Source organism: Ochotona princeps, chromosome 20 (assembly GCF_030435755.1).
Source record: "Ochotona princeps isolate mOchPri1 chromosome 20, mOchPri1.hap1, whole genome shotgun sequence".
In the NCBI taxonomy this organism is placed as follows: Eukaryota; Metazoa; Chordata; class Mammalia; order Lagomorpha; family Ochotonidae; genus Ochotona; species Ochotona princeps.
Genome location: NC_080851.1, coordinates 19,655,012 through 19,672,003, shown reverse-complemented (window position 1 = coordinate 19,672,003; position 16,992 = coordinate 19,655,012). Strand labels below are relative to the sequence as shown.

Here is a 16,992-nt window from a genome sequence, read left to right as displayed (position 1 = left end):
ATTGAGCATGATTGCTTTCCTGCTTTGCCACAACACCAGCCCTAACATGGCCGTATTTTCTATAAGCATAGGAATTTCGAGGAACAAACAAAGCAGTTAGAATACTGCAAAAGTGAGCCTGGTGCAGTAGCCTTGTAGATATCTTTGCCTTGCATGTGCCAGGATCATATTTGGGTGCCAGTTTCTATTCCAGCTGCTTCACTTTCCTTCAAGCTCCCTGATTGTGATTCGGTAAGGCAGTAGAGGATGGCCAAAGCCTTGGGACCCTGCATCCATGTGGGAGACCCGGAAGAAGCTTCTGGTTTTGGTCGGCTCAGCTCCGGCTGTTGCCACCACTTAGGAAGTAAACTAGCAGATGGAAGCTCTTTCTTTCTCTCCTCTCTGTATATCAGACTTTCAAAATAATAATAATAATAATGAATATTGCAAAAGTTTAAGAATGTCCCAAAATTCTCAAGGAGGACTACTGGTAAAGATCTTCAGTGGGGGAACGTGTATGAATGCTGAAATATGTGACTATCGCTAAATATGAGGTTGACAACAGCCAAAGTTAAATAAAATGGAGAAACAAGGAAATGAGTTTTCTAAACAAAGGAAAAAGATATGAATCTGCTGAAATTTTCCCTAATGAAATGGAAATAAATGATTTCCCAGACAGCAAGTCCAAGTCACTACCATAAAATCACTCACTGATGTCAGGAAAACCAAGATGAACAAGGTGAGATTTTTCAACAAAGAGAAAATTTTAGAAATACTTAATGGTTGCTAGAGATGTTTTAAAAATCTTTCAAACAGAAGAAAACCTCAGTAAACTCAAAATCAAATCATAAAAAAATTATTTGGTCACAGAAGCAAGAAAAAACAAAAACAGAACAAATAAGAAATACAAAGAGCCAGGAAGTTATACATAATGTAATTAAAAATACAGAATAAAAACTTTAAAACTTTCAACCAATAATACACTCAGTTAAACTGTCCTTCATAAGGTAGAGGCAAAGATTTCCCAAAACAGAAAGAAGACTGTTATCACTAACTTAGCTTTCTTAAAAAAAAAAATATGCTAAAGGGAGCTTCCTAACAAGAATGGACATAATACAGAAAAACCTCAGCAAAGCACTAGCAAACTTAGGGCTTGTGCTGCAGCATAGCAAGCAGGTTAAGCCATCTTCTACAGCATCAGCATCCTGTATGAGCACGAGCTTAAGGCCTGGCTACTCCACTCCTGATCCAGCGCCTGCCAATGAGGGAGACCCATATGAAATTCCAGGTTCTTGGGTTCAGCTTGGCCCAGCCTTGGAAACTGTGGCCATTGGGGGAATGAACCAGCAGGTGAAAGATATATGCTTCTCCCTTTCTCTCTGCTACCCTGCCTTTCAATTGAATAAATACATTTTCAAAGAGGAGTCGTCTTTGCCTGGCCTCTTTGAGTAAGAAAGTTTGGTGTACCTTTAATGATCTAAGGACTGACCACCCATGAGACCCTTCTAAAAGTCTGATCATCTCCTGGCAGCATTGGAACCAAGCCGCTAGCACAAAGCCTTTTAGGAACATTCATCATCTAAAGTAATATCCAAACCATAGCACCTCATATATACAATAATGGAGCAGAATAAAGAGCCCAGCAGGGCCTGGGGCGGGGATTGGGGGTGGGAATCAGTCAAATGATGTCGGACAAAAGTGACAAGAATACACACTGGGGAAAGGAAGTCAGTCTCTTCAATAAATGGTGCTAAGTAATCCAGATATAAACATGCCAAAGACTACATCTAGACTCTTATATCATGCACAAAAATTCACTAAAATGAGTTCAAGACTGATTTGACACTGCAGATCACTTAGAAGAAAACATAGGGGTAATTATTCATTTTATAAGCAAAAAAAAATTTTAGAACAAACATTAATCTCAGCTATTGACACCAAATGCATGGCAACAAGTGCAAAAACAGGTAAGTGAGACTACATCAAAGTGAACATGGCAAAGGAAAACATCAACAGGGTAAAATACAACCATCTGAGAGAGGGAAAAGGCTTGCAGATCAAAAATTGGGGAGTGGGGGATCAGTTTCCAAAATACTTAAGGAATTCTTAGAAGTCTTAAAGAAAGGAAGGAAGGAAGGAAGGAAAGGAGGGAGGGAGCGAGGGAGGGAGCGAGGGAGGGAGGGAGGGAGGGCGAAAGGGAGGAAGAAAGGAAAAGAATAAACAAAATAACCCCAAACATGCTATCCAAGGTACTGACTGACTTTCTCCCAAAGAAGACAAGAGAACATAATCAAACACACCGATCAAACAACACACAGAAAGGTGGTGGATCTGTGTGGCATTGCAAACGAGGAGCTTTTGACCAACGTGTCAACATCCAGTCAAGTAAGATGAAGTGCTAGAGAGCTGCTGTGTAGCATTGCACCTACAGATAAAACACTTCATTGTAAACTTCAGACTCCACTAAATGGGTAGGCCTCATGTTAAGTGTTTTTATTAAAATACAATAAAACAAAATGAAACATGATATTTTTAATAAATTTATCATGCAATAAACAATACTGTGAAATGTGATACTTATTTTGAGCTTATGCAACAGATGTCACAAATCCCAAGGCAAGATTAAATATATCCCCAAACATACTCCCTGGAGATTGGTGTAGGTAGACTTATGAAATTCAAAGAAAAAAGTGTCAAATTTCTCAGAGATTTAAAAATAACTGATTTATATCTTTAATTGGGTTGTATTTATCCAATTACTTGATAAAACACTTTGCTGTTTTATTGAACAACATCACTGAAAAATCAATGCTTCTGTGCCCTGTGGTTTCTTGCTAACACAGCCAATACATTTAGTCTGATCCATCTAGGATCTTGTCTAGTACCTCCAAGCACACTTCGCATGCTTTACTAACTAGTTTTGGGCATTCTGTATGGAATATATATATACAAGTTATCATTGTGAGTGTTGTCTTCACTAAGAAACTTGGTCCACATCTTATTACAAAAGCCAGAACATACTCCTGCAGACGGCTTGTTGGTGTTTGGTCACAACCACAAAAGCCAGATACCAGAGGAATAAAGCTGCAGAAGACACCCAACAAGACACTTCAGATGTCAGCTGATACTAATTCACATCCTTCTCACTCTATAGAAAAGAAAGCTAGGCCTTGAACTTCAGCAGGAAACACAATTGTCTACATGAGTGGTAGGGTGTGGAGACGGCAGATGTGTAACACTAATAATTTGCTAACAGAACTCTGCAGATGGCTTAAAAATCACCCTGACTTCCAGAGCCAACTCCAAATCAATATGATTCAATCCTTCATTTACATATTTAACTTTGCAATGGATGGATCCAAGTGTCAAATAAGACTAGTGTTTAACTCTAGAGGCATATGTAGCTGAAATGTATATATGCTCATATTTTAGTTTGAATCTAAAACTTTCAAGGAAAAAAGAAATCCTCAGGTGCACAATGAATACATACAAAATGTGAAATGATCTGAGTCTGCTCTTGTGTTTGAAATGAAGTTTCTGTGATCACTGTTTATTTTAATGGACATCTTGGTAACGCGCTATGAAATAAAACTGAATAAAAAGAAGACAGGAAATTTTTACTTCCTCTGATGTATGATTTCTTATCTATAGGCCTAAAAATATTTCTATACAAAAATAAAAGAGTAGTTCACTAAAAAGGAAAAATAATTTCTGTAACTACATTTCATTTCAAACTGACAGGAACAGATTAAGAATTTCATGCTTAAATAAATGAAAGGCAACCATTTATCTTTGATGTCAGGTTGAGGACTGAATTCTCCTCATCTTCCCCATGTTACAACAACTGTATAAGACCATTCAATTCTCCATTTATAGATACAGGAAAATACCTTTATGTCTGGGAATTGGCCCAGGTAGGTATCCAGTGTCAGCAAGGATCCATCCACGAGTTTTTGATGGAAGTCTTCCCACAGTACATCACATTTCTAAAAGAAAAACAGAAATAAAGAGATAGCTGCAGGACTAGTTTAACTAGATACTTTTCAGAAAACTTGCAAAAAAATCTGATCTACAAAATTAGATAAGTAATATTTTATAAGATACTGGATTCTAGAACACATGTGGTTTATATAATACAGCAACATTTTAACATAATTGGGCTACCAGTTCTAAGTAACAATGAGACATGTAAAAGCTCAGCTCCTTAAAAAATGCATTTCTAATACTGAGTTACTAAAAAATGTAGATGTTTCCAAAGGATGCTCTATTCTTACAGATGGGCTTTGGTGAGTAAAAGAGAAATCCGGGCCTGGCAGCATGACCTAGTGGTTAAAGTCCTCACCTTGATCAAGCCAGGATCCCATATGGGTGCGGGTTCTAACCCCGGCAGTTCCACTTGCCATCCAGTTCCCGGCTTGTGGCCTGGGAAAGCAGTTGAGAATGGCCCAATGCTTTGGGACCCTGCACTTGAATGGGAGACCTGGAGGAAGTTCCTAGCTCCTGGCTCCGGACTGGCACAGCACCAGCCGTTGCACTAACTTAGGGAGTGAATCATTGGATGGAAGATCTTTCCCTCTGTCTCTCCTCCTCTCTGTATAACTGACTTTGTAATAAAAATGAATAAATCTTTAAAACAAAAAGGCAGAAATCCATTGAGACAACTTGCTTCTGAAGCAATCTGTGAAAATACAAGCCATTCTAGATAACCTAAACAGAAATCATTATTGAAACCGTCTTTAAAAAGCAGAAAATTACAGTTGTATAGGAAAGAGCCTTATCATTTATGGAGTAGAGACTACAATAAGCACACAATGAAAATTGCTACAACTATTATATCTCTTTCAAGGCAATGGGTTGATGTGTACATGGACACATACCTCTGTAATTCCTTGGTTCTTACAATAGTTTTATGAGGAAAGACTTCATTATTACCACTATACAGAAGCAGAGACTGAAATTCAGAGATGCTACATACAACATACTCAAGGCCACACAAATGATAGGTGCAAACCTAGGTTTCAACCCACATCTGTCTCCTTGAATTCAAAGTCCATGAAAGTGCATGAGCTGTTATTCCAGAGTATGATTCACATCTCAGTTCTATGATTTTGGGAATGTGGCTTTGGAAAATGTGTTGATGAGGTAAAGTATTCATAGAGTTACAAGTACTCCAGAGGTGCTCAGGAGTGTCAGCTTTATGCTTCTTTACATTTTGGGTCTCCTGACAGATTTGGTTAAAACTGTTCTCCAGTCTTTATTTCCTTTGGTCTTTTTAACTGAACTTTTAAGTTCAGCTGGGTAGTCACCTACGATACAGACTCTACTTCTCAGAGCCCACTGTATTTAGGTGTAGCCCTGTGTCTAAGTCTGGCCAATGGTATGTACTTCCAAGAAGTGTCATGAAAAGTCGAAGTCAGCCCTCCTTCCAAGCCAACTTCTTCCTTGTAGTTGAAGGAAAAGCATAACTGGTAGCTGGTGGCCAGGGCTCAGAGAACCACTGACCCTGAGAGGGTAAGCTGAGAACGGCAAAATTAGGTCCACTGTGTCATACTTTGGATGCCAATATCCAAATTCTTTGATGTGAGAGATCAGTTTCTATCTTGTTTTTTTTTTTCAAAAAAAGAACCAATAACCAGAAGTTTAAAAAGTATTTAACTCCATGATGTTCAAACATGCTGTCTTTATACCTATGAAATTTAAGATGTAATTACTTAAAAATTTGAAATTTGCATTTGAAAATGATAACATGGAAGACGGTTTTGCCAAACCTAAATCATAAAAGTGTCTGAAAGATGTAATACACTCACTAAGGGTCTTTCTTACAAAAAAAGCTCTCATTCCTAATGAGGTCATGATGATCAAGGTCATGATGTCAGAACTGTCAGGGAGCTACGCAGAATTCCTGTTTATTCCTCTTTCCCAAAGTGGCAGTCCTTCAGCTCATTTCATTAGACTTTCTGTGAGCGCAGGCTGCCACTTCCAGCTTAGGTCTTGGGTACCTGTATGAAGTACAGTCGTTCTCCAAAGAAAGATGACACGACAAACACGGCTCTTCATTGGAACAAGGAAGTAAGAAGGATTCCAAAGCTGATGGCTTTCTCCTATCAGTAATCCTAACATGCACTGAGCTCTGACCAGGTGACACAAAACACAATGTTCTTAAATATCTATGTCATACGATGTCTATGTACAATTATTATTTGAACTTCATAGATGAGCAAACTAAAGCCAAACATATTTAAAGAACCAGTCCAATGTTACACAGTGCTACTCTTATCTCTGCCCTATTTTATTTATATACCACAGCAACATCCACTCACCTCCCACCAGCCAGAAGCCCTTTGCTAAAGGTCAGATTTGAGGCATAATGACATGTGCAGGGCCAAAGCTGTCCTGAAATATGCTCCTTTGAGCAGGCTAGGTGTGCTCTGAGGCTTTCTCCTCAATGAGTACAGTGGCTAGTGGTGAAGGGCAATGGCTATGCTGCGTTCTACCCCTGAAGCCAGGGAGGGATGGTGCAGAGGGGGATGAAGGGCATCTTATTGCAGTTAGTGCACAGAGTCACGCTGTAATTCAGTTCTGCTAGGGATGAACTGTTAAGTCCTGCTAATTAAACGCCATTGCTATTTCAAAGAAAAAATGATCGTGTGCCAATAGCTTTCTATCCGTATGGTTCCATAGTTATCTTCACCTTCTGCTATGAATTTGGGTTGATCCAAAGAACAGAAGTGCGTGATGTCTCCTGGGTGTGCAGGCTTGGTCCAGATTAAAGCATTTAACTGGCAAGGTAGGGGAAAGGCAGAAGAAGCAGGATTTGGTGAGAGCGCTGCAGAAGACACTGGGGCCTCTGGTGTGAGATCATCCTGGACCTTACCTCGCCAACCATCTTCACGTCTTCCCGTCCATACCAGTCTGGCTCATAGACCTCATGCAGTGACTCAGTGAGCTTCATGGAGGCCTCTTGCATGCCTGGTATTGAAAAAAAAACAGCTTTTGTTACACAGACACAGATGTGGAGTTGACTGCAGTATAATGTAATATATACATAGAAATATCACATCATATCCCATAAATATGTCTAACTTTTACATTGTTTTTTATTTTAAAAATGTATTTATATATTTAAAAAGTAGTATGACAGAATGAGAAACATCCTCCAATTGATGATTCACCCCGCAATGTCTGCAATAGCTGGTATTTTGCCAGGTGGAAGCCAGGAGCCAGTAACTCCATTGGGTCTCCTATGTGGGTGGCAGGAACCCCAGCATTTGGCCCATTCCCAGGCACATTAGCATCTGTGCCCCTAATTTTCTATGTGAGAGAAAAATCCTGAATACTAGTTAAATATGTAATAAAACTGCAGAGGCAGAACTGCTGCTTGTATCTGTAATCGTAATCACATCTTCCCTTGAGGGTCTCCAAGACTTACGTATTGTACATTTTTCACTATTTAAATGCTGATAATAGATACAGAGAGCACTGAGAGAACTCCAAATACACCTGCCATACGACCCAGCTACCACACTCCTAGCAATATATCTAAAGGAAATGAAGACTGCATATGAGAAAATCACCTGTAATCCTATATTTACAGCAGCACACTCTATAATAGCAAAAGATATGGAAATAATCCAGCTGTCCATCCAGAGTAGTGGTTAAAGAAACTATGGTACATCTACTCCATGGAACACTACTCAGCCATTAAAAAGAATGAAATTATACCATTTGCAACTAGATGGCCCCAACTATAGACCATTATGCTTAGTGAAATAAGTCAATCCCCAAAGGACAAATACCATACGTTCTCTCTGATATAAGGCAGCCTTCAAGCAAAATGTAAAATCAGTAACTCTTTCCATACTGTTTTTGCTGCAACCCATTGGTCTTGATATTTTTGTTTTTATTTTCATTTCTTAAAAATAGTTTCTTTCCTTTTATCAAATTCTTCATTGACTCACAGATCACACAGTAGCATCACTTTACCCAAGAGGCTTCTGTGTTTTCTTTTTCATTTCTTCACTGACATGTTGATTATTCAGCAGCATGTGTCTTTACTCAATGGTGCTGAAAATTTTTTGTTTTAACTTCATTCCTGTTGACTTTGTTTCATGGCTTCTCATTTAAGGGAATATATAGTGACAGTATAATAGAGAATATCCTATCCAGATGTGAAGATACAATGTAGTATGCATCTCTACTTCCAAATCAAAGACCAACTTCCAATAAAACTGTTGGATGTATCTTGACAATAGGGTGCTGGACTGCCTGGCCTTGTTAGCACCAGCAGTGTCAGGACACACTTAAACAACAGAATAATGGGCTTACAACTGCCTAAGAAGGACTCTACTATTGTACTAATATGTGGGGAGGGAATCTGGGGAGGGGGTAGGGAAATCCCAGACCCTATGGAATTGTACCACAAAAAAAGAAAACACTAAGGTAGTGACATGGCTTAAAACAGTAAAAATGATTAAGTGGTTAGACTGGTTAAGAGTCCTGCTATTTCACAAGTTTTTAACTAAGAAAAAAGAAGAGAAGAGAAGAGAAGAGAAGAGAAGAGAAGAAAAAAGAGAAGAGAAGGAAAGAAAGGAAGGAAGGAAGACTGATTGATTTTGGACCTGGCATGATGGCACAGTGGCTAAATTCCTTGCCTTGAATGTGCCAGGATCCCATATACACACTAGTTTGTGTCCTGGCTGCTTCACTTCCCAGCCAGCAATCTGCTTGTAGCCTGGGAAAGCATTACAGATTGGCCCAAATCCTTGGGGCCCTGCACCTGTGTGGGAGACCCAAAGGATGCTCCTGGCTCAGCTCTGGTCATTGCAGCCAGTTGGGGAGGGAACCAGTGGACGGAGGATCTTTCTCTCTGGTTCTCCTTCTCTCTGTACATCTGCCTTTCCAATAAGTAAACACAAAATACATACAAAAATAAACTAAATAAAAAAGTTTCACTTTTCCCAGCATTAAAGGCTATGAATGAGGTTTTAAGTTAAAGCTCTCAGAAAGGTATAAGATTTTAACTTCAGGGGATTGAGGTTTTGTTAGATTTACCCTTTTGTTACATTTTTAAAATACTGCTAGTAGTAGCAGGAAAGATCTAACACTTCTGAGTGGTTCATGCTGATCTAAGGCACCAATAAGCCTCTTTTGGTCTTGCTTACATCTACCCCTGAATAACACAGCTGGTAAAGTGTGACAGCTGGGTTGCCATGGAAACAGATCACTATCATGGCTAGTGACTTAGAGGAGGCACTAAATGCTTCTCATCAGCTGGGAAATGGGCTTGCCCCAGTTGGGTACCTAAGAGGTATGAGAAGAGGCTGGTCTGAGGGGAGGAGAGAACAACAGAATGCCCTTAGAAGAATTTAAAAAACACACTGCATCAGCCTCAGACCAGTAAATCCAAGATGAACACCATTTGTGTAAGCTGAACACTCAGCCATATGCTCCTTGGACAGAATATGGGTTCAAACATGAGAGCAAAGGAAAAAGTAAAAGAAGACAAATGAAATAATTTTCTACAAGTGAACACACCTTCTGCATTTCCTAACATATTTTAGTCTCTCAGCAGAGACCATCTCCTGTCTACCTGTACACTGGAGTTCTGAATGTTTCGATAGCCACATGAAGTGCCGAAGTCCCCAACCTTCTCCTGGATGGATGGGTGGGGATATCTCTGAGAATGTTCACAAGCACCCTTGGGAGTGCGTTGCACAGCCTCCTTAGGCTGAAGCAACTCGGGTAATGGACACTCAGGCAAGGAGATCAATAATGGCTGAAGTCTCTGAGAACTCTAATAAAACAGTGCAAGGGTGCAGACACAGCCAAAAGTGGAACAAAAATCTTCATCTCTCCCTCAAAGTGAATGGACCAAGTTAGCAAGAACATGGTCTCATTTGATGGGCTCACTGCAGGTGTGGTGGCTGCTTTATCCCTACCCAAGTCAGGGAAATCTGTACCAAGAAAAGTAATCCCCAAATTCATGTCAAAATTCAGGTCTAACTGATCTTCTCTAACTTAGATGCCAGAATGCTTTAGAAGTTTTCTCTACATCTCTCTTGAGTTTGAAGGGATATAATACATATAAATTAAGCATCCCTGAACTTAAAATTCAAAATGCCCTAAGATCTGAAACTTTCAAAGCACCAACATTATGTCACAAGTGGAAAATTCTGTATCTGATTTTTCCTGACAAGTCACAGTTCATGTAGGTGCATTAACAAAATACTATATAATGACCAGTATTGTATATCATGGGTAAGCAAGCCACTGCCTAGAATGCTGGCATCCCGTATGGGCATCATTCGAGTTATTGCTGCTCTACTTCTGATCCAGCTTCCTGTTAATGCACCACGGAAAGCAACAGAAGATGATCCAAATGCTTACTCCTCTGAATTCAGAGGGAAGACTGAAAGAAGCTCCTGGATTTCACCTGGCCCAGTGCAGTCCATTGTAGCCATTCGGGGAATGAACCAATCAATGTCTCTCATTCTCTCTTTCAAAAAAATAAACAATCTTTTAAAATCTACATAAAATTATCAATCCCTACATACAAGGCATATATGTATATATAAATATTTATGAATCCACACTTACACTTTTGTCCTTTCTGCAAAGTATATTAAACTGATACAAGTATTCTGAAATAAACACCCAGAAATCTAAAAACAGTTCTAGTTCCAAACAGTTCTTAAAACTGTAACTTTGTATGTAGAATTTTAACAACGTCTTAAGAGGGAAAATAGAGTTATGGCATTGTAGGGCAAATGATCTTCATGGTGAGAAATGAAACTACAAACATAAACTAAAAATAAAATTATGTAAAGCCTGATCATTGAGGCCTATAACACAATTACGCACTACAGATGTGTCTCAGCAGTCAAAAATAGCTACTCATTACTGTATGGATCATTTGCAAAGAAGCCATTTGACACAGAAATTGCTTCTAGGATATCCAAAGGAAGCACTTGGAGGGATACACGGCAAACAAACCACAAGCTATGCTCTAAAGTAGCACAGATTGACATAGATTCTAACACTTGAGAACTGCAATGATTTGAATATTTCCCCCAAAGTTCATGTGGTGGAAACTTCCTCCCCCAGGCAAGTTTTGTGAGGTGGGACTTTTTAGGTCATGAGGACTATGCCCTGAGGAATGGATGAATGCCAACATCTCAGGAATGGATCTGTTATCATGTGAGTGGAATCCCTGTAGAGGGTGAGCTCATTTCCTCTCTCTGGCTCTCTCATTTGCATGATACCTTCTACAAAACAGAAAGATGCCTCTCACCAGATGTGGTCCCTCAAGCCTTGGATTTCCCAGCCTCCAGACCCACATGACAAATAATTTCTGCTCTTTATCAGGTACCCAGTCTAGATGTTTTGCTATAACAGCAGAAAATGGACCAAAAATATGCTGTGTTGGCCAAAGTTCTGGGAAAATAAGCCCCAAAATCTAAAAATCAAATTTATTGAAAGCAATTTGGCAACAGTAGATTTCTGAATCACTTCTGACACAATAATATCCAATACTCAATATTCTCTTAAAATTCCAGTGATTTACAAAATTGCAAGATAACTGTTCGGCAACACATGCATAAGAATTGCTTTTTTCTCTAGTGGGTATGAACCACTTCCCTCTCTAAAGTTCTGGACCTTCTCCAAGGCCTTTAATGTGACATCTTCTATTTCCATTTGCAGCCCAATTTGTGAGCCTGTATTTTCACCCAGTAAGACATACTGCGTGGCTTGCACTACTGTGACGATACTCTGCATCTGCACAACCTGAAAGTGCATACTTTAATTAAAAATAGCATCTGTTTCAATATAACAATAATCACCAACAACAGCAAACCATGAAGAGACTGTCCAAATTATTCCAAGTATCTAGCTGATTTGCAACACAGTTCACAAATGTGTAAGAAGACAGCAGCTGCCTCAGTGGAAAGCAGAAAAGTCTTTCTCTTAGTCTAGGGAGCAGAGCAAGCGTGAGGATCAGACTAGGAAAACAGACAGGTGGTTGAAGGGAAGCCAGCCCCACCCCTTACACCACACCTAGCAGTACCTGATGAATATTATACTACTGAGCTGAGCTGCCTTTAGAGACAGATCTTGTGTACCCCCCAGTCCTTCGTGTGGCCTCCCCTGCCACCCACAGGCTAATGACTACTACTCCACCTTACTATGCCTCTCCACTTGAATGTCCTACTAAATCCCAAGCTTCATTTGTCTAACATAGTGACAACCACTGATAACTGTGGAGAGGAGAAGAGATAACAAGACTGTTAATCTGGCCTTTTCATTTCTTTAACCATTACCCCTACCTGGACTGCAACAAGTTCCACATATGGACAGAAATAAGCACTAGTATTGCTTAGCACAGTGGGTGATTACAGTTTAAAAAGAATCCATTGGGGCAAAACAAGAAGAGAGGAAGTGGTAGTTCTCAAAGATAAAGAAAAGGAGCAGAAATGTCAATTACCCAATTTGACCAGAGCACACACACTGTGGATACATGTTTTGATATGTTGCATTGAACCCCATAAAAGCATTTTATTAGCATGAGTGCTGAAAGTAATAAATAATCATAAATCGTGAGAATAAAACAAGCCTGCTGTACAATCCTAGAAAACAAATAAAGCAGGAACATCATTTAAAAACAAAATGAAGCACACACTTCATGACTGAAACCAGTCTCCAATGGTCCTGTCCATACTTGTTCCTACTGCACTTCCTAGCCCTCACGAGTATCACCATTGGCCCTGCCAGAAAACCAGAAATCATCCTCCATCCATCCTCCAAAACAAAGCTTACCATCAAGAAACATCAACTCTGCCTGATTCTCAAATGCCACCTTCTTTTCCTGCCTGCTGCCACAGGACTGAGTTAGGCAATCATCATCTATCGTTTTGATTAGATAAAATTTAATCTCCATAAATGGTTCATTAAAGTAACTGGCACATATTAGCCATCCAAATGTCAAACATCATTATCAAAACCATTTTTGGAGGCAACACAGCATAACAATTAACACGATTATTTGCAATCAATCAGCTTTTGTTGCAGTCTTAGTTCCATTACATACCATCTGTGTGGTTTCCAAGCAAATTCGTAATCATCCTAAACTTCAATTTTCTAGAGTAAACTCCTCCAATACTATCTGCTATCACATTGTAGGGAAAATTACATAAATTGTAGCAAATAAAAAAGCTTAACTCAGTGCCTATCATATCAGTCTTCAATGCATATTCACTACTAGTAGTATTAGTGCAAGATATACCCGATTTCCTTAGTTTTATTTCTTATAGCTTAAATTACACAAAATTGCAAATTACTATTTTTCTAAGATGCAAATCTGATCAACTGGTATATTACCTAACCATAAAAAGCTTTACTAATGTAACAGCTTCTCTCCCCAGTATAATAAAGCCCTGACATACTATGATACGTAAAACACTTCCATATGCAAACATGGCCTGCATTTCCATGCCTTACTCCCCTTGGCTTCCTCCTTGCACCTCACTAACCTATGTGTTCCCTACAAAACTTTGTCTGTCTCCTTGTCCTCTGGTTGCTTCTCCTACTTGGACTTTCCTTCCAACATTAACCCAAACTGCTGGCCTGGTGACCAACTCTGCCTTCTTCCTATGGCTATTAATGGTAAGTTCCCTGGAAGGACCATTTCTGAATGAAACCCTGGAGGGTAGAGACCTGTCCTATGTGACAGCAGCACTCAATACACATCAATTTGCCTATCACAGTGTCTATCTGCCATTTTTACTTCTTCAGCTGTCACCCCCAGGTTGTCTGCCAGCTCCTGAGCAGGCACTGTGCCCCGTGCATCTCAGCATCACAGTGTCTTGAAGCAAGATCAGGCAAACAATGATCCTGAAGAGCTGGTGGCTGCTAAATCAACGAGAGCAGAAGTTACAACCCACAAAGGTGATGCATCAGCAGGAAGCAGAAACCATGAAAGTCCATGGAGATAGAAGGCCACCCGGAGACCAATGAGAAAAAAGGAATAGAATGGATCTTCTGTAACTCCATCTCACAGAATGGGAGTTCAAGAAAAGTTCATGGGATTTCTACAACAACTGGAGCACTCTGAAGATGAGGAACTCCAGGAAGCTAGGAGGTGCAACACGTATTGCATTATTATCCCATGATGCTCCAGAATCAGATCTCACAGCGCCATAAATGCTGCTGAAATGCTGATATGCTGCTGCCTACCATAGGAACTATGCTTCGTGAAGACAAAACCAGCCATGACAGTGCTTGAAAAATACAAATGACTACCAACTTACAGAGTCTTCCCTTGTCTTTAAGAATGTTCCCAAAACCAAAATTGTTTTCCTAGAAATGTTACAAAGTCTTCATGAGACAAAAAATTTCACAAAATTCTCGCCCAACAAACAGGCTTTCTGGATACGGTGTAAAAGAGGCTTGAAAGTAACCTGGTCAACAGTCAATTGACCAAGCTGCTCTCCAGAACTGTCCTTCCAACAATACCTGCAAAGAATCTACTCCCCACATCTTTGTTAATGTGACATATTTTGGAACTTTAGTCATTTTAAAGTCACTGAGCATTTGGAGGAAAATACTGGCATATATTTTTATTGAATTATTTATTAAATTTCATTATTTATGAAGATAAGCACTTTTCACATTTTTGACTCATCTGTGGTACTTTGGCTGCTCTTTGTCAAATGTTTTGACATTTTTTCACTTAACCAATTGATACTAATTTGTTTACTGAGCTCTTTCTATTCTGGTTCAGTGTCATTAAACATGTCAAAATGATAAATTTTTAAAAACAATGATCTTTATATATTTATGAGGACAAATCATCTCAATTTGTTCCATGCCTTTTGAGTTAAAGACCCTGCCCACCAAAGAGATTAAGTCTACAGTTTTTTCCCCAAGTACTTGACAGTATTGCAGCAAGCATATTTAAAAACTTCACTAGAATTAGAAGTATAGATGCACAGGTTTTTAAAGATTTATTTATTTATTGGAAAGGCATATTAGATTTCCAGAGCAGGAAAGACAAAGAAAAAATTTCCATCTTCTGGTTCACTCCCAAAGCAGCTGTAATGGTCATAGCTGACCCAACCAAACCCAAGAATCAGGAGCTTCTTCTGGGTCTCCCACATAGGGGTAGGGTCTCAAGGCTTTAAGCCATATTCGATCACTTTTCCAGGCTACAAGCAAGGAGCAGAAAGGGAAATGGAGCAGCTGGGATACAAACCAGTGCCCATAATGAACCCTGTTGCTTGCAAGGAATCCTGTTGCTTGCAAGGAATCCTGTTGCTTGCAAGCCACTGCACTGGGCCCTAGGTGCATAGTTTGAAGTGGAGACTCTCATTTCTTTCTCAAGCCTTTGGCCAGTTTCCCCAAGATCTCTTGTCAGAGGAGCCTTTCTCTCCCCCTATGAATCTCAAAATCTGATTGACAATACATGAGATCTGTGAGTACATTTGGCTCTGAATTTGGGCAGGGAGATTAATGAAGAATAACAAAAAGGCAAAGGCAAAGCACTCTTCCCTGCCCCCTCACCCTCTCCTATCCTAGAGTTCTCTCACACTAGCCTCATCCCTTTACCTTCCACAATACACACCAAAAACCAAGGTCACAGTCTTTCTGTTCGACGTGTTGCATATGCAACTACATATGCAGGTTCATACAAGTCACAGGCATCCCAGCTCCTAGTTTCTTGACATCCATCTGCAGGCCTCTTCCACTACTCCTGTCCCTTCCAGTGGGAGTCTGTTGAACACTCTAAACCTGGCATCTATTCTCCCTGGGGATACAATCATGATGCAGCTTTTCTCAAATAAGGTGTCAAGCTCACTCTAAACTTCCTAGAAATCACTGACATGTGGGTAACATCTATTCTTAGTTTTCATCATAAGGGCAGAAATATTTTGTCCTCATATATTCTGGATCTCATTTCAACAAGAATGCGGGGGTGAGCAAAATGTGGCACCTGTGTTCAAGTATTTATCCTGCCAGAAAGCCATGTGGTTTTGTAATGAACAATCCATTTTGTCACTTGCAAATACCAAGAACAACCAGTGCTGGGTGACAGGCAGTAAACAACTCATACACATTACCTTTAATGGCTGCTAAATATCCTCGGAGTTCTCGCTGAAGCCTGGTACCCTCTGCCTGAAAAACACACAAGCACAGAAATGCTAAACATCTTGTCTTCATTTTTACAAACAAGCATAAAAGCAGCAATACATCTCAAAGTAATTTCTACCAGGGTCTCATTTTTGGAAGAACATAAATATGCGCACACAGCCTAAACAAAGCGATATGTACAGTAGTTCAACTATTTATAAAGAATTTACTAGGTTTAGAAGAAGATAAGGAAAAGGAAAGTAAGATTTTACTAACAGTAGAAAATATGATGTATCAAGACAATTGGACAGACAGGCCACAAAGATATGGAATTAATAATTGTGGAACTAGCCATAAGCAGTGGCTGAGGAATTGCAATATGGTTAATTCATATTCAAATGTGCTATGGGTATATTGCACACTCAGTGAAATTACAATGGATCTTGCGGAGTTATGGTCAAAAACATGTCTCACTAATAATTTTATCACATGCTAAATTATAATGATTTTGATATATTCAGCAAAACTGCATGACTAAAATTAATTTCTTCTGCTTCCTTTCTATGTTTAATGTAGCTGACAGTAAATTTTTAAGAATTATTTATTTTTATAGGAAAGGCAGATATATACAGAGAGGAAGAGAGACAGAGAGGACAATCTTCCGTCTGATGGGTCACTCCCCGAGTGGCCACAACAGCTAGAGCTGAGCCAATCCAAAGCCAGGGGCCAGGAGCCTCTTCTGGGTCTCCCATGCAGGAGCAGGGTCCCAAGGCTTTGGGCCATCCTCTACTGCTTTCCCAGGTCCCAAGCAGGGAGCTGGATGGGAAGCAGGGTCACCAGGACATGAACCAACACCCATGTGGGATTCCAGTGTGTGCGAGGTGAGGAATT

The 16,992-nt window shown here is 39.8% G+C and overlaps 1 protein-coding gene across 4 annotated transcripts in view; it reads right to left on the bottom strand.

The window, feature by feature from the left end:
• AMPH (amphiphysin) overlaps positions 1 to 16,992 on the bottom strand; it is a 135,973-nt gene that overhangs the window by 53,496 nt on the left and 65,485 nt on the right. For all 4 annotated transcript variants that reach the window (XM_058678213.1, XM_058678214.1, XM_058678215.1 and 1 more), the window contains exons 3-5: positions 16,092 to 16,146; positions 6,854 to 6,948; positions 3,870 to 3,965 (exon numbers count right to left, since the gene is read on the bottom strand). In XM_058678213.1, coding sequence (XP_058534196.1) covers positions 3,870 to 3,965; positions 6,854 to 6,948; positions 16,092 to 16,146 — 246 coding nt within the window. The remainder of the gene's footprint in view (positions 1 to 3,869; positions 3,966 to 6,853; positions 6,949 to 16,091; positions 16,147 to 16,992) is intronic.